Here is a 25,965-nt window from a genome sequence, read left to right on the forward strand (position 1 = left end):
TCAGTCATGATTACCTGAAATACTATCTGAACTGTCTTCCCCCTTCCCTTCCCCTCGCCGGCTTTCTGCCTCTCTTCTCCCCTCTGGCTGTTGCAATGGGAGGGGGCGGGATGGGGGCAGAGCTAAGATCACGCCCCTCCCCTTGTCTGCAGCCAGTGTGCAGGAGCAGGCTGGCTGCAGACAAGGGGCGGGAGCTTGTATCTGTCTTTTGGTGAGATACACAGGAAGCTCCCATAGACTCCTATGGAAGCAGAAAAAAGGGAGGGGGAGGGAGATTACCTGCGTCCAATGCTATGGAACAAAGACAGCTGGCTCTATTTAAGCATTAGTATTAATCCTGAAGATTTCTGCAAATTGAGGGATTTCCGCGCTGCATCATATTTTTTTGCAATACGCAACAGCCGCCAGTGTGAACAGCAGAAAATATTCTTCATTCATGTGATTTAACAGCGTGTACGGGTGAGCATGAAAACGCATACAGTCATGTAAAGGAGGCTTAAGAGTGCTGATGCACCATATGCTTTCAGATAGGAATGATGGATGATATCCTTTGATACCCAACTCTAAGTGATTGCAAAGACTAAAGGCATACACAGCTCACTTGGAGAAAATGTTTTCATTGCATTCACTATGTGGTAAAAAAAATATTTTACATTTTTTTATTACATCAATACTAAATTTATACAGTTTTTGTTTTGTCCTACTAATTTTATAAATAAAAAGCTTAAAAAAATTGTTGCCATATGCTGACATCCATTTTTTTAATTTTTTTTTCTGTTGACCGAGCTATATGAAGGGGGGGGGGGGGGGTTGTAGTGTGCAGTTTCTGGGGGTACTTATAACTTTTTTATCACTTTTTATTCCATATTTTGGGGTAGCAAGGTGAACAGAAAATAAGCAGTTTGGGCTTTTATTTTCATTTTATATCATTGGCTCTGCTGGATAAGGAACATGACATTTTTATAGCTCAGACAATTATGGACATAGTGATACAAAATATCTTTAAATTCTAGTGTTGAAAATTTTTTAAAACGATTTGCTTGTTTATTTATTCCCACTAGGGGATTTGAACATGTAGTCACTTAATTGCTTGTACAATACACTGCAATATCTAAATATTGCAGTGTATTGTGCTTTGGGCAATACCTTATTATACTCTATGTCTGGCAACAGTCTGACAATGTGTAATAGAAGTCAAGGACTGCCACTATTCCCCTGGATTCAGATTAGGGAACAGAGGAAGCTCCTTGCTCTGTCTAGCTGCTCAGATTCTGTGGTCACTATTGACCGCAGGATCTGAGGGGGTTAAATGGCTGGTCCAATCCTGGCAACTGTAGGCTGGTGTCAGTTGTATCAAACAACTAGCATATAGAGCAGGCTCTCAGCGCCTGAGCTCACATCATATTGTTCCTGCACGCATCTGCATCTCATGTATGGAGGATGTCATCAAGGGGTTAAAGGGGTTCTATCAAACTTGAATGTGTATTTTTTGGCCACTTTTGAACTCTGAATATGCTGTATCAACTAATAATGCTGAGAAAATAGTTTTAGCAAGAAACTTTGGTAAATATGGGTATCTATGGGGTAGCTCTTGTCTTTGATATTGAACTGGTAATTGAATAACTTTTTTTCTGTCAGAGTTAGACCCCCTACACACTGCAGAGACGGATTTTGTGTGCGGAATCCGACTCTTCTGCGCCGTGGATGGTCTGCACGGCTCGCCGTCGGACATGTGCAGTAGAGATTTTTTTTTTAACTAATGCTTTCCCCGCGTCATCACCTAGTGATGACGCAGAATTTGTGACCTTTCCACAATGTGATTGCGGAAGGGCTGCGGATTGGACGGCTTCCATTGACTTCAATGGAAGCCGTCCATGCGTAATCTGCAAAAAAAAAATGGAGCATTCTGCAATTTTTCCTCCGCTTGCGGAAACCAATTGTGGTAGCATGCTATGGGCGCTATTTGCTGCAGATCTGTGGTGCGGATGCCCGCCACGGGTTCCGCAGCAAATATCCTTCCGTTTATGGTTGTCTCTATTTGGTCAATGGACTGCAAACTATAGATTGTTCCATAACAGTCCTTAGCCTGTTGAAGGGGTAGAAAGTTGTTGTGGATTAATCTTCTGTTAAGGTGTGCCAGCTGCAACTAAGAAGTGGGACTGGGGTGACATCACAACGTCATCCCTGGCCAACATTCACCTCATCTTTGGTGCAATGCGCCCTGTCATTTGGCACTAGGCACCAATGAGTGCTTTTTTCCTGTCACTGCAGAAGGCCCCTGAGGTGTTGACTGTCAAAAATCAATCAGTGGACTCCGTTTATAATGTGCCCTTGTTTACAAACCTGCAACAACATATTTTGTGGTGTGTGGACTGAGTGGCCAACTGGCAAGTATTTCTCCTGCTGGCAAATTAGCCATAATAGAAGTGTATTTATTCTGGGCCCACCTCAACATGGGCGGCATTTATTGTTCTGTATGTGTTTGGTGAAAAAGCGGACTCCTGTAGGCTAAGTGCCTACAGTATTATATACATTTCTCTTTCCTTCTGCATTGAACCTCTTCCCTTTCGCCATCTAGGTCCACACTAGGCCCCATAGGTTCTTGACATGAGGCTGTCCTTACTAGGCGATGTACCTTGCTTCTAGGCAAAGTTGGTTTTCAGGTAGCGTTCCCATTCCTGCATTTCTGTTAGCGTTATTTGGCCTACCTTGTTTTCCTCATGTTTTGGTAATACATGTCTGTATTGGCCCTTTGTGGACATTTATTACGTCTTGGTCTGACTTGTCGGTGATATCCGTATTTGCACCCTGCACAAAGGTAACATCTTTTCTTTATCTTCTCTGTTGTGACTAAAGAAAATGGAAATATATTAAGGAATTGCACAAAATGGAATTTCCTACGACATTGCCCTTGTTAGTGCAATGGAGCAGTACAGGTATATTCTTGAGTTCCAAATTAAGGGTTAATTATTTGCTATAAAGGAGGTTTTTTCCCAGTGACCTTCCATTTTTTTGACTGTTCGTTATGCTTGCTAGGATCTGGATATGTGCCAAGGAAATATATTGAAAGGAAGAATCACAGAGTAGGATTAAAGGCAAAAAAAAGGATAGAAGACATTATGGCTTCCCTCACAAGAACACCATGGCTTCTCTCATACCCTGTACAGTTTCAAACTAGTTATTCCATTAAAAAGAGTTGTCCGACTTGTAAGAACTCTGGAAAACCCCTTCCCAATGCATTAAAATAACAAATTGTGATATACTCATCTCTCTCTGCTCCCGTTGTGTACTGCCACGGTTCTCAGTCCTCCACTCCGGTCTCTGTTTACAGCTGCAGTCCTGTCCAGTTTATGGGATATCACAGGGGCTTCAGCCAATAATAGAGTTCAGTGACTAATCGCTGAGCTATATTATTGGCTACAGCCCCAGTGACATCCCGTAAACCGGGCAGGACTGCAGCTGTAAACAGAGATTGAAGTTGGGCACTGAGCATCATCACAGGACACAGCAGGGAGAGGGGAGTATATCCCCATTTGTTATTTTAATGCATGAGAAAGGGGTTTTTCAGAGTTTTTACAACTCGGACAACCCCTTTAATTATTGTGGAAGCTGTACTAAAAAAAATCCACTAGACTATTGCAAATCATCACTAAACAAAAACTAGAACAGACTTCATATGTGTAGTCAGTGCTGCATTTACAGTACACATCAGAAGCCTACAGTCACAAAAGTCTCTCTGGTAAGATTCTTGTCACTGGACTACCTATAATAGAGGGTCAATGCCATGGATTCCCAAAGTTTGAAGTACCAAAGCTTGAAGTATTATTTTAGCAGCACTTGCATTATAGAGCTACACTGCATATAAGCAAGCATTGAAAGCAGATGTATAACACATATGCTATGTACATGAACAACGTTTATATAAAAGCATATATGATAAATGAGCAAATTCTGTGCGAATGCTGCAAGATTCAGTTTCAGCAACCAGTAAGAACAGTCACATAAATAGACAACATTGTGGTTATGTGTTGCAGTTCTACAATGACATCACTAGGTTATGGTTACAGGCGGGGCACCTAAGAATACTGTGCATTGGAAAGTAGCACAATAAAGAATATGGTGCATCCTGAATCTTTGCTGTAATAAAGTAGCTGTTCATCTGTGGTCAGAGATCACCATAAAAGTCCTTGAGTTCCTTCACTTTATTTCACAGAAAGGTCATCAGACAGCTTTGCATCATCTAACTCTATCAATCAAGGACCTCAACCACTGCTTTCTGCTGAAAGCCTTCCTGTTTGGCTCTGCTTTTCATAGACAGCTCAATAACTTGTCTGTGAAGCTGTGATAAATGTGGCATGTTCTCTTAAACTGCTCCTTTAACATTGGGCAGAATTTCAATACGCTCTTCCTTGTACGAAGCCGTTTGTGTTTTGAGGCATGTTTATTTGCTCGAAGTGGTCATTCGTCTTATCAGCTTGCTCATATTTTCCCTTTTTTCTCTCTACAAAGTGTTAACGTTTTGAAATTTCATATCGCAGCGCATCAATTAGGTGTGTTTTAGCCTGGAGGTTTTTATAAGGAAGCTTTCCAAGCCTTTGTACAGTAAAACAGCTCACAATAAGGAGACTAATATAGGCCATCTTATCCGAGTGCCTGCTATTAATGTTCTCTACAAATGGCACACATCGGGAAACACCGTTAAACGACAACTTTCTTTCTTTCTTCCAGCCATCTTCACTTTGATCAAAGCGAAAATGGGTTCGGTGTTGTTCTATCCAAACAGTTGTCAATATCTCTAAACCATCCCATTTTTGCTCAATTGTCTATCTCAGGAAGAAGGACTGAAATAGAGCTATTATAGCAAATGAATAACTTCTCTCTCTGAAAGAGGATGGCTCTTTCAAATCAGGTTGGAGGTCAATGGCAGGGCAGGGCATAAGAGCTCACATTGCAGCTGCCTGCAAATGAGATGCACCTAAACATACAGAAGAGTCGGCAATGTGAAATATAGCAGGACGTATCCTGCCTTTCTAGGTCCGTTAAATGTAAATCACATACTGTAGTGTACAGTAGCAGATGATCTATAAGTGCAACAAGGTAGAAAAGTGTGACCGATGCGGAACAAGGTAAACAAAACTGAGCTAACAGCTAGGAACTGCAATATCTCTCCGACTGCCTAGCTTGCATTCAGCAGAACTGAATTTAAAGATTGCACCATGCGGAACTAAAGTAAAATGAATGCAAGGTATAATAGTAGTATATCTACTTGATAAGCACATGTTGGCTTACTTAATATATGTTTCTGAATACTTGAGATGAGAGTATTGGAGCATTCTATCTTAGAATACTGCATTGTGCCATTCTTCTGGAAAGTGGATGGATAAATTAGGCATGACTATTCCCTTGTCCATGGGGTGAGGCTGTACATACTGTAAGCCTGTCCAAAAAGTGCTGACAGTGTAAGGACTCATGCTTTTCACAAGATTACATTCTTGACTTAAGGCCCATTTAAACGAACGAATTTGAGCAATAATCGTTCAGCGTGAATGTGAAATGATCGCTCACTGTTCGTTCACAGTTTGTTAAGTTGATTTTTCAGTCAGCTCAAAAAACTTTGTTGGCTCGCTGGCTTCTCATCCCATATAAACACTACCTAGTGCTTCCCATAGCGGTGACATCAGTGCTCGTGCAGGCGTTTAAAAGACTGTTGGCCCGTGTAAAAGGCCCATTAGAAGGGGTTTTGAATTTAAATGTGCACACCTTTTTTGTCCCTTCACATACTGTACATAGTGTTAAAGTGATTGCTTAGACAAAACTTAATAAACATTTTGCACCCTACATAGAACTCAGCCCTAACATCTTTCCTCATGTGCCTGGAAATTTTCTATTTCTGTAAACATGAATTATAACGCTCTCAATTATGTTGCTTTAACCCCTTAATGACCACTTTGTAGTGTATTTACAGCAGTCAGTCATGGGACTTCTTCTCATGTGTCGACTTTTATTATGGTGCTGCAGAAGAAGGTTGCTGAATGATGTGAGGTCCAATAATGAAGCCCATGCTATTGCTAACATCTTTGTGAGTAGTGTAACCAGCCAGCTCCATGATCGTAGGCATTATGTGCACAGGAGAAATCGGGAAGAGGCAGTGCATGTAGCAATAGGAACTTCACTAAGATACCTGTCCAGAGACCCAGTTCACAACTGGTGAACGGAGAAGAAGCCTGGAAAGATGTAGAAGAGCAGAATTTATGGATTTTGGCAAAGCATAAGGATTAATTTTTCTTTAGGCAGAACTCCTATCTGCATGTTCAGGTGCACAGTGATGAGCTGAATGAATTAATGACTTCAGACAGGAGCTCCCCATCGACAGAAGATATAGATATAGCCCTTTTCAGGTAAGTATGGGTATCTTATGTTCAGTCACTAATCCCTGATGAAAAAAGTTTTCAGAAGAACTGGATTCCAGGTTGGGATCAGAAGAAAACTGAGTAATTCCATGTGTGAGGATCACAGGAAGTGCAATTTTTGGAGAGTAGCCTCTCCAACTATTCCTAGTCATCATTTTCCGGTTTTACTGATCAAGAGCATAGTGACCCATCTGACCACAATGCAAGCAAAGGTCTTCAGTACGTCTCTTTTGATGCTTGGCAGTAAATAACCGGGTTCTTTCTAGTTCCACAGATACTTCAGTAGTAGGCGAAGGACATAGTTGCAAGGGATGCAAGAACATAGGCACTAGTTGAGATCTTCTCCTATCTCAGATGGAGACTCGATTAATGAAATATTCTGATCAGGAGTACCCAACCCAATTTCATAAAAAAAGGTTGTGAATCAAGATGACCGATTCTAACTCTTGCCTTTCAGTGCTGGGGTCCTAGGTTTAAATCGCATCAAGGATAACATTTGGATGGACTTTGAAAAACTCCATTTAGATATTGCCCTTGGTCCAATTTAAATCTATAACTCCAGCACTGCAAAGAAGCAGTGCTAACAACTGAGCCCCCACACTTCTTCTTTCTTCTCCCTTCTCCAGAGGAGGAGAAGAGGCAGAAGAATAAGAATAATAAATACAAAGAGAACATACAAACTCCACGCAGATGTTGTCCATAATCAGCCGTCAACCTAGAACCACAGCGCTACAAGGCAACAGTGCTAGCCACTGAGCCACTACGTTTCTTCTTTCTTCCTCCTCCTCCTTCTTCCAGGTAATGGGGAGAAGGAGGAAAAGAAGAAGGAGAAGATCTTATTCTCTTTAATCTCTTTTTCTCTTTTCTCCTTTTTTTTTCTCCTCCTTACTCCTTTTCACTTAATCTCCCTTTCCACTGAAGTAAAAAGCACAGGTGTAGTGACTTAGTTGTACCTACTGATGCCTTGCAGAGATGGAGTTATAGGTTAAAATCTCATCATGGGCAACATCTATGTAGGTTTTTTTTATTTTCTCTTTGTGCTTATTTTTGTTGTTGCTTTTCTCCTCCATAGCAGAACAGCCAAGTATGGTGGCTCAGTTGTTAATGTTGCTACTTTGCAGTGCTGAAGTTGTAAATTCAAATCTGGATGTTGTTTTTATATTCTCTTTGTGTTTATTCTTGTTATTCTTCTTCTCGTCCAGAGCAGAACAGAAAAGTGTGGTGGCTTAGTTAGCATTTCTGCTTTGAAATGCTGGAGTTGTAGGTTCAAAGCTGTCCAAGGGCAACATCCAGATGGAGTTTTTCAAAGTCCATGCAAATGTTATCCTTGATGTGATTTGAACCTAGGACCTCACCACTGTAAGGCAAGAGTACTAGGAACGAAACACGCATACACGATCGTAGTGTGCTATGGATATAGCAATATCAATCGTGTATGTAGTTTTTAAGGTTCTTTTTATTTATTCAATATTTAAAGTATTGTGTAAGGGGAAAAAGAATTGTTAGGCTGGGGTCACACGGGGCGGAATCCCGCCGGAAATCTCGCAGTTTGGCCACAGCAAAAAACACGAAATTTCCGCTGGGAGAACCGCCGCAGAAAAACCCGCGGCGGCTTTGAAGCGGCCCGGATGCTCGCTCTTCCGCTGCGGCCGGCGCTCCCATAGAGGAGAGTGCGGCTGCAGCGGAATGATAAAAAATAAATAGACATGCTGCATTCGGCAAAGCCGCGGCTGCGGTCGCTGCAGCGGCAGTTTCGGCCGGATTAACCGCAGCAGATTGGCCGTCCCGTGTGGACGAGATTTCTGAGAAATCTCGTCCACATGGCTGGCTAACCCCGAGATTAGTGGCCGCAGGCGGATTCGCTGCGATTTCCGCGGCAAATCCACCCTGTGTGAACCCAGCCTTACTGTGAAAACGTTTACATGTTGTGGTCAGCAGTGAGTGTGGCATCTGCATAGTCAGAACAGAAGGTAGTATCTTAGATTATATCAATGAATACTAATGCACAGTGTGCATCAGGTATTCAGAGAAGCGGTCCAATCATCTTTGTTTCTCCAAGTAGTTTTAGGTATGTCATTAGTAAGCTCCGAGAACTGCACTAGTTGAATTTCTGATATTTTTCACTAGGGGCTTGGCAACCCAATTAGAACTCATCTCTTGTAATTCTGTAGCTCTGTTTCTGTGGATATATTTTATCAGCATCTTTCTGAAGTAAAGTGTATTGATATTGTAATAATCCTGTTATACTTGTTTTTGCATTTACAAGGGCCTTTTTTTGTTAGAAATTAGCATCTACCCTAATTATTTTTTTTAACTACATAGTGCTTGCTTAACTGCGTACAATCGGATATTTTCACGTTTTCGCTATCAAACAACCGTATATAAGCATTTTGACAATTATAGCCTAATGTTCCTTCAAACAAAAAAGGTTAAGTAAGTAGAGAACTGACCATGAAAGTATTACCTTCACTGACATCTGACCTAAATGAAATAGCTATTTACTTTGAGCTCCACTATGGACCTGAGTCCTGAACATTGTACTATTGCTCAATTGGTTTTGACCTTGCCTTTCATGACTTGTCTAATGAATTGTTTATTCCTGTCATTTTGTTTTATTCTCTTTTTACCATAATAGCAAACATAGCCCACAAACTAGCTGCTCCAAAAGTAGTTGGAGCTTTCCACACATTTCCTAATAAAAGTATCTCTTGTTTCAATCCTACAGTTAACCTTTAAGGGTATAACCTATATATCCGTTGGTGATTTCATATCTATGGCCTCATTCAGACTGTGTATTCCAAATGTAGCTCTTGACAATTCCCTATGGTTTAACTGAATTTACAGCACCATAGTTATTTGGCAAAGAAAATATGTCAGGTCCGCCGGCCCTGGGGGTCTCCATGTCCGGCGCAGAGGAGCCTCGGTCTTGGTGACCTCCCCTGGCTGCTGTGATCCGGTACGCCGGCTCCAGGTGCGCGCTTCCATTCGCAGGGCACATGCGCCTAATTAGTCGGGTTGCTGGGGACGTGGTGGGTTACCGCCCTGCGCCACGTCCCCATTGCCATGATACCCGGGCGCGTTCTTCTGTTGTTGCCTGTCTTTAGCAGGCGCCGGGGGCTGTTCATTCCCGGCGTCCTGTGATTGGGTCCTGCTGCTGTCAGGCTCCCCACCCCAATCAGCTGTTGGCGCGGGAGTTCTGACAGCATTTAAACTGTTCCGTTTTCCTCCTGAGTTGCCAGTGTTTAGTGTCCAGCTACCCCCGCATTTCCTGTATTTGATTCCCTGCTTTGACTTGCTTGCTTCGGACCTGACTTTGCCTTTGCCTGACCCCTTGTACCTTGTTCTCTCCTGTTGCCGACTCGGATTGCCTGACCTGCTTTTGTATTTGTTTGTTTCCTGTATTCGTCTGACTCCTGCCCCGCATCCCTAGTGAGTCTAGGGACTGTCGCCCAGTTGTTGCCCTAGGGCCTAGCCTAGGGGGGCAAGTAGGTAGGCAAAGGGGTTGCGGGTAGTTCAGGGACTTCCAGTTACCCAGACCCCAGCTCCCTGACAAATACATTTAATATAGACATGCTTCTTTGTGGGACAATAGATGCAAAAATACACTATATGACTGCTTAATATAGAGAAGACAGTTAAAAGTACATTTACTGTTCTGAAAAGTCCTCGCCTCTTAGTATATGTTATGTCATGACATGGCCCACATCACACCTTGTATGCCTTCATTTCAGTTAGTTCCAATATACAATGTATTTTCAGCCGCTGACATGTACACCACATCTAGGCTAATTGAAATGCATCCATTCATTTTAAGAATTTTTCAAGTCTTTACTTTTAAATGGCTGACCCAGCCACCCTTGCAGTCCCAGAGATTAGCGAATTGTGTAACAATCAATTAATTTGTTTTTCATTAAAATCATTAAATAGATGATAGCATCCTCCCTGGTGTTTGCTTCTAGTTAATTGGATTGGAAACAGCTTAAGCATTCAAATCTTAAAAGTCAAATGAGCCCAGCTGTTTTTAAAGCTTAGGAAAATCAGACCAATATGATCATGTCAAGACTCGTGGAAAAGAGTTTAATCTCCTTTTTTGAGCACACGATATAAGTGTCTAAAGCCTTGTAATACTACATGTAACCTAAATTGTCCTCAGTTACCATTCTGATCTCTTTAAGGCATCTGGCCCGAGAAATGCCATAACTTTCTACTTTACGTATGTCAGTGTTTTCCCCTGCTCAAGGCACTCAGTGAGGTGACGAAATTCAATAGATCAAAGTAAAAATTCCTTCCTTTTTATGACCAGAAATATGTTTCAGAATATTGACTAGAACAATCACATGACCGCTTTTTACTAAAAAGTTATAATTTATATTGATTTTATAAATGCGCTGCATGTATAAATTTTACATGAATGGATGGGTAGATAGATAGTCAACAGAGTTTTCAGCAAGTTTTGCATATTTTTAGGCTATGCCATCACTTGCTGATAATGAAAGTTGGTTGGTGAAAGTGAGTTAGTCTAAGGCCTTGGTCAGATGGGCGTTTTTTCGCGCGATTTGCGAATACGCATGCAATCTGCGCATATATAGAACCATTGCTTCGCAATGGGATCGGTCACATGGGCGCTTTTTATGCGGATGTCCGATAAATTATAGGACACGAGGAATCACAGATCGCAGATCGCGCCTATCTGCGTTCTGCGATTCCTTGTGTTCTATATATGCGCTCAATGGGGCCGGCGGCAGCAGCGCCGATCCCATTGAGAACATATACTACAAAGATCATTCTCCTCCTGTAACAGCTGTGGCAGAGAAGAACGATGTTCGCCCATTGAATTCAATGGAGCCGGCAATACAGCCGGCTCCATTGAAAGCAATGGGCTGCCGGCGAGCGCTGGATGAATTTTTGGGAAGGGCTTAAAAATATAAGCTCTTCCCTGAAAAACATCTAAAAATGTGTAAAAATAAAAAAAAAAAATATACTCACCTTGTCCCTGCAGCCGGAGTTCAGCCGCGGCCAGCCGGCAGTTCTCCTGAACTGCTCTGTGTAGTATTCAGCAGGCGGGGATTTAAAATCCCCGCCTGCTGAATGGGCTGCCTCTGATTGGTCACAGCCCTCACCAATCAGAGGCAGCTCTCACTCACCCATTCATGAATTCATGAATGGGTGAGTGAGTGCTGCCTCTGATTGGCTCAGCGCAGGGACCAATCAGGGGCAGCTCCCAGCGCTGAGCCAATCAGAGGCAGCACTCACTCCCCCATTCATGAATTCATGAATGGGTGAGTGAGAGCTGCCTCTGATTGGTGAGGGCTGTGACCAATCAGAGGCAGCCCATTCAGCAGGCGGGGATTTTAAATCCCCGCCTGCTGAATACTACACAGAGCAGTTCAGGAGAACTGCCGGCTGGCTGCGGCTGAACTCCGGCTGCAGGGACAAGGTGAGTATATATATATTTTTTTATTTTTACACATTTTTGGATGATTTTCAGGGAAGGGCTTATATTTTTAAGCCCTTCCCGAAAATTCATCCAGCGCTCGCCGGCAGCCCATTGCTTTCAATGGAGCCAGCTGTATTGCCGGCTCCATTGAATTTCAATGGGCTGGACAGCGCTCCTTTCATCGGGCCCGTTTCGCCGAAAACGCTGCTAGCTACAGATTTTTCGGCGAATCGTCGGCCCGGTCACGCGATTTGCGGATGCGCATCTGTCATGCAATCCACAAATCGCGGCAAAAAACGGTCGTCTGACCAAGGCCTAAATCTAACTTTTTCTCAATATTTGACCGATGGGCTACATTCACTCGGGCGAGAATCTCGTGCACGTTTTCTGTGTTTGTTGCAAGATGTACCAAACTCCTACAAATATGAACTCCATTCTTTTGAATGGATTTATTCATATGACTGATTCTTTTCCTCTCAGTGATGCTGCTAGTTAAAAAATTGCATCATCTTCTATCTTTTGGCGTTCTCTCAGAATACCTCGCTCATTGTTTTCAAAGGGACCTTAAAATACATCATATGGCGCTCGCATACTGTGTGATGTGCATGCAAATGTGATGTGATTTTTCCCATTGAAATCAATGGGAAACACTTATGATCCTCTGACAAGAAACATGCCTGAGGATCGCGATTTTGCAGAAACAATGCATTTTTGAATGATAAATGCCTTGCATCAGCGTGAAAAATGCACGTTGGCAAGTAGGATATTGGGCTGAGTTTCTTGGCCCAATATCGCACCCACCCATGTGAATCCAGCCTTAGGAGTAGATGAGATTGGAGAACACGCCCTCAATAAGACTTCAGTATATTGATTGTAGATTGTAACTTCTATAGTAATGTATTTATGACCAACTGTACCAAGGACACACAGGCATATGTGAGAGCAGGATGCTTTGTGTCTAAAATGGGTCAATTTCCTTCAAAGACAAGCAGGGAAACTTTGATCTTGCTTTTAGTATAAAACATGGATCCCTCATATGTAAATGAAAACAAATTTTTAATTATCTGGAGTAATACAAAATATTTAATGAAAACAATAAAATGTGTTTTCCAAGAAAGGTCATCAATGTGTGATTGATTTGGGTTTCATAATTCTGCGATTTTACGTGCTCTTGCATTGCTTGAAAATCGTGTGATTTTATCACCCATGTGAAACGGGCCTAAGTGATCATCTGTCACTATCTAGTCCCCTCCCTGTAAAATAACCTCTGCACAGGACACAGAACATGTCTAGAACAGCCTCCCATACAAGTCAATGGGTCCCTCCTGTCCATTGTGTTAATGGTCCATGAGGCTGCTGTAAAGCATATCTACAAAAGTTCTAAATGCTGTTAAATGTAGCTGAAATACAATGGCAGCCCCCATAGTTATGTATAGAGAAGAGAATAAAATCTGTTACAACCAGATAAGAAAAACAGATTTTAAAAAATGGAATATGTCTCTCTATCTGGTTTTAATTAATAAAAAATCAGTATAATACCTTGACACACACTGCTGCAGTCGAGAGCAGTACCATAAAATGACCTTTGCCAACATCTGCTGCAACATGTGGATTTTTCTACGACTTTTGAGTTGAAGAAATGCAGTGTCAGACTGGGGTGCGTAAGGCCCACTAGTAAAAATTCAGAACTGTGCTTTTTTGGTCACCCTGTCTTCAATAAAAACATTAATAAAAAGCAGTCAAAAATCACATGAACTTCAAAATGGTACCAATATAAATTACAGGAAGTTCTGCAAAAACATGAGCCCAACACAACTATATGGAAGGAAAAATAAAAAGGCTATGGTTGTTAGAAGATAGCAGCAGAAAATAATTTTAATAGTAAATAATAATAATCTTTATTTGTATAACCCCAACTTATTCTGCAGCATTTCCAAAGCACGGGGGAACACAAAAGAGACAATACAACTCATCTCACAAAAGACAAGCCTCTAACCAGCTATGTCGATAGAAAAATAAAAGAGTTCGTTTTGTTTTTTGAAAGTGGAGAGGAAAAACTAAAAATGAAAAAAAGGGTCCAGTCATTAAGGGGTTACAATTAGAGATGAGCGAGCGTTCTCGGAAAAGCACTACTCGCTCGAGTAATTTGCTTTATCCGAGTATCGCTGTGCTCCTCCCTGAAGATTCGGGTGCCGGCACGGAGCGGGGAGCTGCAGGGGAGAGCGGGGTGGAACGGAGGGGAGATCTTTCTCTCCCTCTCTCCCGCCCGCTCTCCCCTGCTCCCCGCCGCAACTCACCTGTCAGCCGCAGCGGCACCCGAATCTTCAGGGACGAGCACAGCGATACTCGGATAAAGCAAATTACTCGAGCGAGTAGTGCTTTTCCGAGTATGCTCGCTCATCTCTAGTTACAATGCATCCCAGGCCAGACCCAGTTTAAGGCCCAATCACACTGTCTTCTGCACCATCTGTTTCATGTACTAAGTGCAGGAATGTGTCCCAGTCTGACTGTTGGTCTCCAGACCCAAACTTGGAGCATTATACACGGGTATGATGGGTATGATGCTCCAAGTTCGGGTCTAAATATTGATGCCAGATCAAACCCCTCCTTGCTCCAAATGCAGACCTTAGACCAGGTTAGACAAAGATGTTGTGGTTCCGCAAATAGTGAAATCATTGGCCTCTTAGCTCACTGTGACACCAGTAACAGGTGAGGCGAGGGAATAAGGTAGGAGGCCCATTCCAAAACTAGTAGGCCCCTACATGACTGACAATGGCAACATTCCACATTCAATAAGTCTTCCATCAGGAGGATGCAGAGGTGATTGGGGAGACTTGCTTCATGGCCCCCCACCCTCCAGACTTTTGGCCCGGGGCAGTTGCCCCATAAAATAATAAAGCACCTTACGGGCCAAACAGGGAATCTAGCAGTACCCTACTTGGCCAGTCCGAGCCTGGAAAAATGGTATAGCTTTCTGTCGTACAATTTCATCACTCATGACTCTCCCCTAACTATTGCCTATAAAGCAAAGCTGCTGATTATTTTACAGTTAATTACTGTAAATACAATTATTTTTTACTTGTTATACACAGTCATACTGTCTGGACCTTACTTGTATCCAGATTCACTCTGCCCAGCAGTGTTGCACATTCAGGGGTGATGCAAGGCTGTTGCTTTAATCTACCCTGGTAACACAGGGCTGCTTGCAGCAAATCAAGTGCACTTAATGCTCAGCTGCTCTATGGAGTCAGGCAAGATGCAAGTCCCAGCTGTTCGGCTTGATGCCTCCTGATTGCAGCCTGTGCTCAATCTGTGAACTCTTTTCTGGACAGTAGATTTTTCAGGCTCTGGGGTTTTAAAATCTCATGCAGGCAAGCATCTTCAGATATGCCATTATAAGCTGCTGCCAGGGGATCTTCCTGAAGATAAATGGAATCTGTGTGAAGTAAATTAGAGTGAACCAGTCAATCTGTGTGTTAGCCCTAAATGTAGGGTAACTAGTCCACGACACAAAGGCCCTTGGCTAAATGTATAGGTGTCTAGTTTGGAGTTACCTTGATGCTCTTGAACTTCTGTTAATTTCATTTGCAACTCCTTTGAAAGTAATAAGTGAACAAATTAACTTGCTGGTAAATCCACCCACAGAGCAAAAGAGACATGACAAAGAGCTTCCCCCCTAACGCAAGAATGGAATAAGTGTTCTTGAAATTCTGTAAACTCAGTCCCTGATGGAGACTTCTAAAGTCCAGTGCAAGATAAGTGGAATAGTGGCCAACAGCAACCAATAGGATTCTAGTTCTCATTTTTCGCAAGACTTTTGTAAAATGAGAACAGAAACTTGAAATTACTCCCACGACACAAATAAAACCGAATGGTGTTTGTGCCAAATGCTTTCAGCGTTGTTCTGATACATGACATCTATATGACCTGTTTTATAAACATGCAAACACTATCTAGAATTGTAAACAAATATGGACGTTTCTGTCCTATATCACCATCATAGCAGGATTTTGGACAGTGACAGAGGAGAGGTGAAGACTGCGCCTATGCAGCAGCATGCATTTCACAGGCAGTGTGCAAATTTCAATGAAAGTGGAGGAACAGAGATATGATTGGTTGACCATAGTGTGCACATTATTTATGGTAGACCAGAAGCAGCCTGGAGGAGATTCAGTCAATTCAGCAGAACATACAAGAATAAAAAGATTTGTCCTTTTCACCCAATCCTTTATTAGATTCATATGATATTATCGACCAGAATTTTCCGTTAGAAATCAGCATGTGTAATAACTGTGTCTTATATAATGGAAATACTGTTGTGTGAGATAAAATAAGGGTATTTTGCAGATCAGAGCATGCAAACTTGCTCATCTCTAATTACTATTTTGACTTGTACGAGAGAGTAGATAGACAGTGTCCTTCTGCCAATGGGGAGTCTTATATCCAAAAATATTCAGTAGTGCTAAACTGTCCGTTTTTTCTTTTTGGTTAATTATTTTATGTATATTTAAGTATAATTCTACCTTTTGCTTTTGTCTAAGCACCTATATTCATAATATCTAAAAACATTGTAGTGTTTGTGATACTAAAGAGCTGTAAATATACCAAAAATTAAATGTAATAGAAGAGTTCTAGGCTCCTCTCATATATTTTTAAACTTACAATTTTTATTGACTTTTCAGAGTATACAGCATTTTCAAGCATTTTCAAGAGAAAGGCTTTACATCATCGTCTTTAGAAATTGCATGTTACATCTTTATAATGGGGGGGGGGAGACCAGGAGGGGTTGGGATGGGGGGGGAGGGAGGGGTTATCAGGGAAGTTTACAACCTTTAACTGAACTTCAGAAGGTACATTTGAATACGAACATTTGTCTTTCAAATGGCAAGTCTTAATATGCTAATCGTGACATTTCTTAGTTTACTCCAGGAATTGGGGATATGTGTCAGCCTGAGGCCCCTTTTGTGTCCAATGAGTAGTCTATGAGTGGGGAGCGGGGTTTTTGGAGGGGAGTGGTAGCGGAGTAGGGTAGAGGGAAAGGTATCTTGGGTTATTCAAAGCCTGTCGGCATTTTTGTCGTCTGGGTCCACGCTAACCAATCTTTCCTGAATTGGGGCAGGGTGATATAGAGACACATTTGACTCAGCATCACCATTACTTTCTCATAGTTGTATAGCAGCTACTGGTAATAGTTTAATAATCATTTTATCCCTGCTATAATAGAATGTGACTCCTCAGGTGCTGTGAACTTCTGCTTGGCTTGTGCTTATACAACTGCCAGTGTGATAAAGCAGAGCTGCATTGTTAGGCTCATGCCCACGGAAGGAGCAGAGTGCACCCACGGTTTTACATCGCGGGAATCCCGTGGGAATAAACAAAAAAGTTTCTGTTGTCGATCATAGTAAATGTGCTTTTTACTACATAAATCCGCCCGTGGGCATTAGCCCTAAGTCGCTGGGGATGGACAGATCAGTGGCTTTAGCATGTAAGTCAGAAGGTAGATTTGAGACTACTTTAGATATTTTATCTAAACCCAAAGTAACCGATCATAACAGTGTCTTAATGGAACAGCTCACTTAAAGAGTAACTGCACTTTAGCAAAATTTTGGACATGTCATGAATCAGTAAGATCCGCGTTCTGAGACTCTCACTGATCACTGAAAGGAAGGGGCTACAGCGCTCAACCAAGCACTGTTCTTCTTCGGCTTTGCTTCTTACTCTTTGACTATTCTAAACAGCTGAAGATGGGCTCATAGAAGGCTATAGGTGTCTTCTATAGAATTTTACGAGCCTGCTTTCAGCTGCTAAGAACAAGAGTAACAAATGCCGCCAATGGCGAACAGCTCTCGGGTGAGCACTGCAGCACCTTCATTTCAGCAATCAGTGGGAGTCTTCGCACCTGTACCCCCACTGATCAAAACTTTTGACAAGACTTGTTGGCATGTTTTTTGCTTTTTTTTCTGGGATCTGAAACCTCTTCAATGCTTTAGAATGTAAAGGGTTAAATGGCCAAAATTGGACTCATCTGCAATCCTGGCTGTTGCAGGCAAGTATGAGCTATATAACACCATCATCCACTGTGTGTGGAGCAGGCCCAGTTCCTGAGCTGGCTCTATAGACACCCTTGTGGAATTTGCTGTAAATATGTGGCAGATGTTGGAAAGCCGTTAAGAATCCATATTGCTTAATAATGGTAATTTGAGATCATTTGAGTATAATAAGCAATATAAGGTAAACACTTGCAATGGAAAGTGGAATTCTAGCATATTGTTTATGGAAGAAAAATATTTGCTCCACTTGGTATCTTATGCGGTGCAATGAGTACCATATATGTCATACCAAAGTACAATAGTTTCCCTTGGGTAATGGAAGTGGCCACCATGTCACTTTCACTTTACAATGCATTTTCAGACTGAATAATATTTTAAGGTTTTTGGTTTAAATGAAACTTCAACTTAATTATTCAGATATACATTTAAATGTCAGATCAGGTTGGAAATAACATGATTGTATCACCCCCTTTGGGCAATGAATCTTGACTATGATGAAAACTGCAATGCCATTATTTAAGAACAATTCTGCTTTTTTTGATGTTCATTTTGTGATATTGTGATGTCAATAATCTCAAAAGTGCACATTGTTTAATAAATAATATATTGTTCTATTCCATCAAAGTATGTAGAATTCACTGATACACACCAATCTGCCATTACATTAAAACTAAAGACAGGAGAAGTGAAAAACATTGATTAAATGGTGACAATGGCACCCGACAAGAGATGGGATGTATGAGGGCTGATTGAAAAGTAATGAGACTGCCTGTATTTTTTTCCACATGGTAAGACCTGGCTACACTGCATAGGTGTTCGTGGACATCATGCATCAACGTGTCTGAACCTGCAGTTCGACAGCCATACTCTTCATAATAAGTTAAAGCGCTTTGTATGTGCCATCATGGCAGATGAAGTAGATATTTCTCTAAAAGTAAAGCAGAGGTGTATGATTGAATTTTGTGTTAAGCTTGGGAAGAGTGGTAATGAAACGTTGATACATGACGTCCACAAACATCTGTGCAGTGATGCCAGATCTACCATGTGGAAAAAAATACAGGCAGTCTCATTACTTTTCAATCATCTCTCGTATTAGGCAGCAACTGAGAAGTCAGTTCTTGAAATTGATGTCTTGGCAGCAGGTAAAATGGATAAAGGTAAGGATCTGAGCGAATTTGACAAGAGCCAAATTGTGATGGCTAGATGAGTGGGTTAAAGCATTTCCAAAATGGTAGATCTTGTTGGGTGTTCTAGGCGTGCAGGGTTAGTGCCTACCAAAAGTGGTCAAGGGAAGGACAACTGGTGAATCAGCGACAGGATCATGGGCACCCATAATGTGCGTTAGGAGTAAAGGTTAGATGGCTAGACCAATCTCACAGAGGAGCTACAGTAGCGTAAATTGCTAAAAACATTAATATTGGCTTTGATAGGAAGGTGTCAGAATACACAGTGCACTGCAACTTTTTGCATACGGGGCTGCATCGACTGGTGACTGTACCTATGTTGACACCTGTACACTGCTGAAAATGCCTACAATGAGCAGGTGAACATCAGAATTGGACTGGTGAGCAATGGTAGAGGATGACCTGGTCTGATGAATCACATTTTCATTTCTATCATGTGGACGGCCAGGTGCATGCTCATCACTTATCTCAGGAAAAGATGACATTCATTTGAATGTTACTTTGACATGTACCACCTATTATACCTAAACAATGTTTAGACCAAGTACACCCCTTCATGGCAACTGGATTCCCTAATGGCAGTGACCTCTTTCAGCAAGATAATGCACCCTGTCACACTGCAAAAATTGTTGAGGAATAGTTTGCTTACATGACAAAGATGATCTACATCCATCATGTGTTTATGGAATATTCTAACAATATATAATAAATGCCTAAAATGGGAATATCCTTTTAAGAAAAACATGACTGAGCAGGGTGACCAAAGTGGTGTAAAAGAACCTGCTAACAGTCCATTTTAGACTATATGTTTGATTTGGTCACCAAGAGTGATCAAGTGTTCCATATTGTTGGATCACTGACTCTCCTATCGAGATAAACCTGATTTAGTGTACCTGTGATGTTTGTATGTCCTGGGGTCCACATTCCCATCGCCCGACACTCCTAGCCCCGTGTAGTAGACTTCCTAAGCTTCCCCAGTTCTGTTCGTCTTTTTCAGTGTGTCTCAGCCCTTATTTTTTATAGTATCTAATAAAGTCTTGCTTTTAGTTACGTCTATTCTGTGAAGGGCATACCAAGTTGTGAATATGACCTTTAATCTGCCTCAGTGAAAAGTGAGCATCAAGGAACAATCATATTTTTTTCTATACAATTTAAAGATGAAATATAATAGTCTATTTTTCTACTAATATCTTGTTCATAGATAACTATTAGTTGTGTGTTTTTATGTATCAGCATGGATGTGAATAGAGATTTGCAGTTCTATTGCAAAAAACTAAATGGAACCTTTCTTTGGTTCTCATAAGAGAGAAGGACTAAGGGAAGACTTATAGGAGAGAGGCATTGAGTGCAATGATATGCCAGCTCACCTCTTTGAGTGCATCACATCTTCTTCTGGGCCTCCACTCTATACCTGCATCACACTGTCCTGGTCAGATGTTGTTTAAATGCACCAGCTCCTAGTCTCTAAAAGGAGCAGTGTTCATTACTTCCCTTACCGCAGCCAATGCCTAATGCCCCAACCACTTAAGAACACTTCCTAATATCTTACTGTGCCTGAGTAGTAAGGCTTTTTTGGTTCCTGAGTTTACAAAAACAGTTTTTTTTCCTACTCCATTTACTGTAGACCCCACTTGCGTTCTTGGCATATTTGACTGCTGCCCATCTTGACATGATCTCTGCTCAGGACCAAGCCCTGCCTGCCTCAACCCGTGCTGGGTCTATGATTCCAGCTCGCTGCCTTGGTACCACAATTTGTTGACTTTAGCCTTTCTATTCACCAGCGATTGGTAATAGAGATTACTTGACTACTTCAGGGGTAGCGACCTTGGGATTCCTGTGTTAAAGTCCATACCCCTTGGTAGGGTTAAAGGGGTTGTCCCGCGCCGAAACGGGGTTTTTTTTTTTCAACAGCCCCCCCCGTTCGGCGCGAGACAAACCCGATGCAGGGGTTAAAAAAAAAACACTGCACAGCGCTTACCTGAATCCCCGCGCTCCGGTGACTTCTTACTTACCTGCTGAAGATGGCCGGCGGGATCTTCTCCCTCGGTGGACCGCAGGGCTTCTGTGCGGTCCATTGCCAATTCCAGCCTCCTGATTGGCTGGAATCGGCACGTGACTGGGCGGAGCTACCAGGAGCCGGTCTCCGGCACGAGCGGCCCCATTCAGAAAACAAGAAGACCGGACTGCGCAAGCGCGTCTAATCCGGCGATTAGACGCTGAAAATTAGACGGCTCCATGGAAACGAGGACGCTAGCAACGGAGCAGGTAAGTGAAAAACTTCTGATAACTTCTGTATGGCTCATAATTAATGCACAATGTACATTACAAAGTGCATTAATATGGCCATACAGAAGTGTATAGACCCACTTGCTTTCACGGGACAACCCCTTTAAGGATGAAGAATGCACAATCCCTTGCTTGCCCAAAGCTGAATCTATTAGTGACTTTCACATGTCCATTTGGCCTCATTACGCAGAGGACTACTTCTATGGGCTGAAATATTGCTATGTAAAAAAGAACTGCATTTATTCACCCACATGCGATGTCATACTACAATTTAAAAGGACCGGTAACCCTGTCATGTCTCCCTTATTTGCTAAGAAAGAGAATATTGTGGGATCATAGTGATAAAGATGGAACTAGACAGCCTCAGCTGCAATTCCACCAGCCATACCGCAGCCTCAGGGTTCCCTTTACATGATGTATACACATTAGCGTTAAGAGCACATTGATTAATTAGGGAGTTAAATTGTTTAATGGAGGCTTAATAAATTTCATAAAAAACAGGTACAACATATATAAATTACACCTTTCTGTAAAGTTATGGCTGCTTTCATACCTTGATTATACTGCATTTTTATTGTATTTTAAATTGTTTTTAAACATAATATTGCCTCTATTTAATTTGTAGTTCCTGATACCTCAGCAAAAATTGAGAAGGCTGTAAACTTCCAAGAGCCAGGATCCATCATAGAGAAGAGTGGACTGGAGGACAGAGATAGTCCAGGTAAGTAAAAGTTGAACAGAATATTCTGTCAATTATCCTTCCTCATAAAATGCAACAGCCTAATACCTTTTTAGTAGCTACTGCAGCAAATTTGTAATCACCTCTAATGGTCAAGCGGCACAGAGATTATTCATTTTGCTTTTTCATCAAGAATTCACGTCTTAGATTGGCCAAAGGCTTTATGACTGAAAAAGAAAGCTGACACTACCACTTCATTATAATTAGTTTTAGACTAAAGTCTTTCTTAAATATATGTGCTGGGTCCAACCTCTGAGTGTTCACTTGCCGGCCGAATTAGAATGACTGAATAAAGCACTGAATTTTAGAGAGGCTGACATAGGCAAACTGTCCATACAGGACTTTAATTAATTTAAAGTCAGACCAATACACATTAGTTGTCACATCTTCCCGTTTTTATCATTTCAGCCAGATGTCTTGCGAAATTGTATACTGTTTATATAGTTTTCTTATGGTAGATAGCGCGGGGGCAATTATTTCATGAATGATGCCATCTGACAGCAATTTATTTTTGACTGTGTTTAATTTCCCCTAAAATCTTACATCCGTGTGATCTCAAAACTGTGATTCATCTTCTCTGCAGTCTGTCAGCTTAGTTAAGAAATTTCAAAGTCTTGTAGCTGAGTTGACAGGGGGCAGCTGACAGTAGTCACCTGACTGGTCCCCGAGGAAAAGGCTTGAGATTTCATCCTCTGTGAAAGTGCAGCCTGCTACCATACACAGTGTTGTTCCAGATTCCAATAAGAGTCATGTTGCTGCACATTTGTGATGCACTTTGTTCATCCAGACATGATGTAGATAAGTCACTTATGTTTTAGTAGCAGTGCAATATAAAACATTCTGTATACTTCCAATTGTGCTACAACCAGCACTAACTTCTTCATATTTCTGTGCTATGAAGTATCCAAGCATTGGGTTATATAGTCATTAGTGGTTGTTCGCTCTCTAGTGATGTAGTGCCGTGGGCATTGTTTGCTCATCTCAAATTAGTGATCAAAGGAACATTTGGGGACTGCAATGTTAGAGCTCATTGGACTGAATTCAAAGACTGGCATATATCCAGAAAAGAGAGCCTTATCTTTTGGTCTTTCTAGTGATGTATAGATCATTATTCTGCATATTATAGGAAATTAACTTAATAAGTACCATTTGGATTTAAGCACACTCATCACAAGTTATATATGTTCCTTGTGCTGATTTCAGAGATGAATTACTATAGATTTTTAGAAAACCTACAGTGGACATGGGAAATGCTTATAGTGAACTACAGATTGCACAATTTAGGTGCAATCAGAGATTGGAACCGGGATGGTATCTCTATATCAGTCTGATCCATGTGATAGGGTCTTGGATGATGTTGAATGCCTCTTTTCTATCACTGCAAAAGGTTCTTTAGGCGTTATCTGTCAGAGATCCCTATAGGCCTGTCATTCTAGGGGTTCCCTTGGGAGTTGTCTGTTAGCAATCCATCAGTGTTTTAAGTTCTTCTCTTGCCTGCTTCAATATAATCTTTAGTGTGTGGTTTTAATTGGCCGACAGTGGGTGCTCCTAGCCGACCAATCAATGATAATGGATGTGTACTTATTCCAGTCCTGCCGGTTATTCTGCTATGTGCATGCATACTGTTTGTTTGGTGTTATTTATGTTTGGCCTAAGTCTTGCCTTGCCTGTTTGAACCACTTGTCCTATGGTGATAAGATGCCCAAGTTCTGTCTTGTTTGTTCCACCTGTCTGATGGCAGTCAGATTCCTTAGTTTAGCCCTGTCTGTTTCCTCTGTCTGATAGTGGTTGAATGTCTGAGCTATATGCCTGCCTTAATCCCCCCCAATCTGTTGATGGACACCTGAATCCAGTCCATCCGTTGGTGTGTGGACACCTGATTTCCCTGTCGGTTGGTGTGCCAACGGATGTACTATGCTCTGTTAGTTGTGTCTGGGGTGCCTGTGGACTCTCTTTTAAGTGCCTTTTCCTAGCTCTGTTGGCATTTCTATCTGCTGTACATCCTTACCAATCCTCCATCTATAGAGATAGGCTAGGTTTGAGACATGGAGCTGTCTCCATGAGGAAGATCACACCTGCTTTTTAGGCAAGGTTTTCCAAGCCAATGTTGGTTGGAGATAGCATTCCCATTCTTATCTCTTGGAGTAGCCCTTGTTGTGGTGGTGTTAAATATGTAGATGTTAGTCTATTATAGACCTTACCACGTCATGGTTTGATGTGTTAGCGATGTTCGCAGAGGGCATTGTACTTTTAACCTGTACAAATATAACATTACATTTTTTATCTTATATGTAATAAAAATGTAATATCTATATAACCCAGTAATCGCCAACTATCAGTATATAGTCAAGACTTACCTAACTTTACAAAATTAATGGCAACCACCTACATGTACTTAAAATTAACCATTAATTATACAGGTCATTTTCTTATATAGCAATTTATTAAGTGCATGTAAAGGGCAAACATTCTCCAAAATCTCTAGAACATAGAAATATTTTGTTTCTTATTTATGATTATAGTAATAGTATTATTGTATTCTGTCCTACACAACACATTCTCACTTACAAGAGATATATGAGGCAGACTTGTGCTTTGAATAAAATTGATGACAGAGATCCAGGTTGAGACTAGGATTCTTCAAATATGGTATCATTATATTGGCAGTAAACAATGAATTGCTCCGTTTTCCCTGTGTGTCCATCCCTGAATTTTAAAACACTGTTCCTTATAACTCTGAAAACCTCTGGAGAATTCAGAACTGGTCTCATTGCCTTCCACTGAGAATTTGTGGCTTGGTTGCCATAGAGACATCGTATTTCTCCAAGAATTGTTCATATTGATCCGTGGACAGGCGTAAATGGCCAGACTAGTGAGGAGAATAAAAGAGGTGGGCAGTGCAGAAAATGACCAGAGGTTATGGGGTGGAAATAAGCTTCCTACAGACACACACACTTTGAGAAGATGATAAGGAAAGTATAACATTTTTGGTCGGTTTTTGGTTTTTATACTTTGTGCCATTGTTTTCATTCACTATAGAGTGAAAGAAACTTGTTAGTCACTTGTCATGTCAGATCTTTGGTGCTTGTCCTGACACAGCTGTCAGCCGCCAAGCTCCGTGTGCAGTTCAGGGACACACAACAAAGAGCCGGCAACATGAATTATTTATCTGCTCCTGTGTGGATGAAATTCTGTGATAAGAAATTAAGACACTTCCAATAAGAGGGTAGGTGAAACAGGTTTGATCACGTAATTGAGCACTTAAAACTGAAGTAACAAAATAATGATGGTATGAAAACAATGTCTACCGTGTACAAAAAATGTGTCTCTGTCCATGTTGACATAGTATTACAGATGGCCATACATGGCCTCGTAAACACTAATAAGGATTCTGCGAGGTTCGAAAAGGGATAGTTAAAATAACATAATAAAGGCTAATAAAAAATACTAAACACAAAATACAAGTACCTGTAGATGACACCAAACGGAACTAATGTATCGAATTGTTGATGTGAAATAATGTAATAACTACAGCAGAGATAGGATAGCCCCTCTTAGTGCCCCAGAAGATGCCCCACTATCCATGAAGTTTATCATATTAGCTACATTTCTTAAAATATCCTTCTTCCACACACTTCCTAGTGTTCTTCTATATAATGCTTACTATACATTTCCTTCTCCCTCTTGCCCTCCACACATGTGCATACTGTACATAACTGTAATAGGATTCGCCAACTCTTGCAGCTCCTCTTCTGGCACTGGTCTTTACCTCTATTATGTATATGCTCTTTTGAGTTTATGCACTGTTCAATAAGCTATTTCTCTGTATAGGGAGGTGCATACAGTGAGGGGACATGCA

General features: G+C 41.4%; 1 protein-coding gene across 1 annotated transcript in view; it reads left to right on the forward strand.

Moving 5' to 3' along the window:
- WDR72 (WD repeat domain 72) overlaps positions 1-25,965 on the forward strand; it is a 210,291-nt gene that overhangs the window by 176,830 nt on the left and 7,496 nt on the right. Inside the window, exon 19 of the mRNA XM_066592577.1 lies at positions 21,993-22,088. Within this exon, the coding sequence (XP_066448674.1) occupies positions 21,993-22,088 (96 nt within the window). The remainder of the gene's footprint in view (positions 1-21,992; positions 22,089-25,965) is intronic.

This window comes from Eleutherodactylus coqui, chromosome 2 (assembly GCF_035609145.1).
Source record: "Eleutherodactylus coqui strain aEleCoq1 chromosome 2, aEleCoq1.hap1, whole genome shotgun sequence".
In the NCBI taxonomy this organism is placed as follows: domain Eukaryota; kingdom Metazoa; phylum Chordata; class Amphibia; order Anura; family Eleutherodactylidae; genus Eleutherodactylus; species Eleutherodactylus coqui.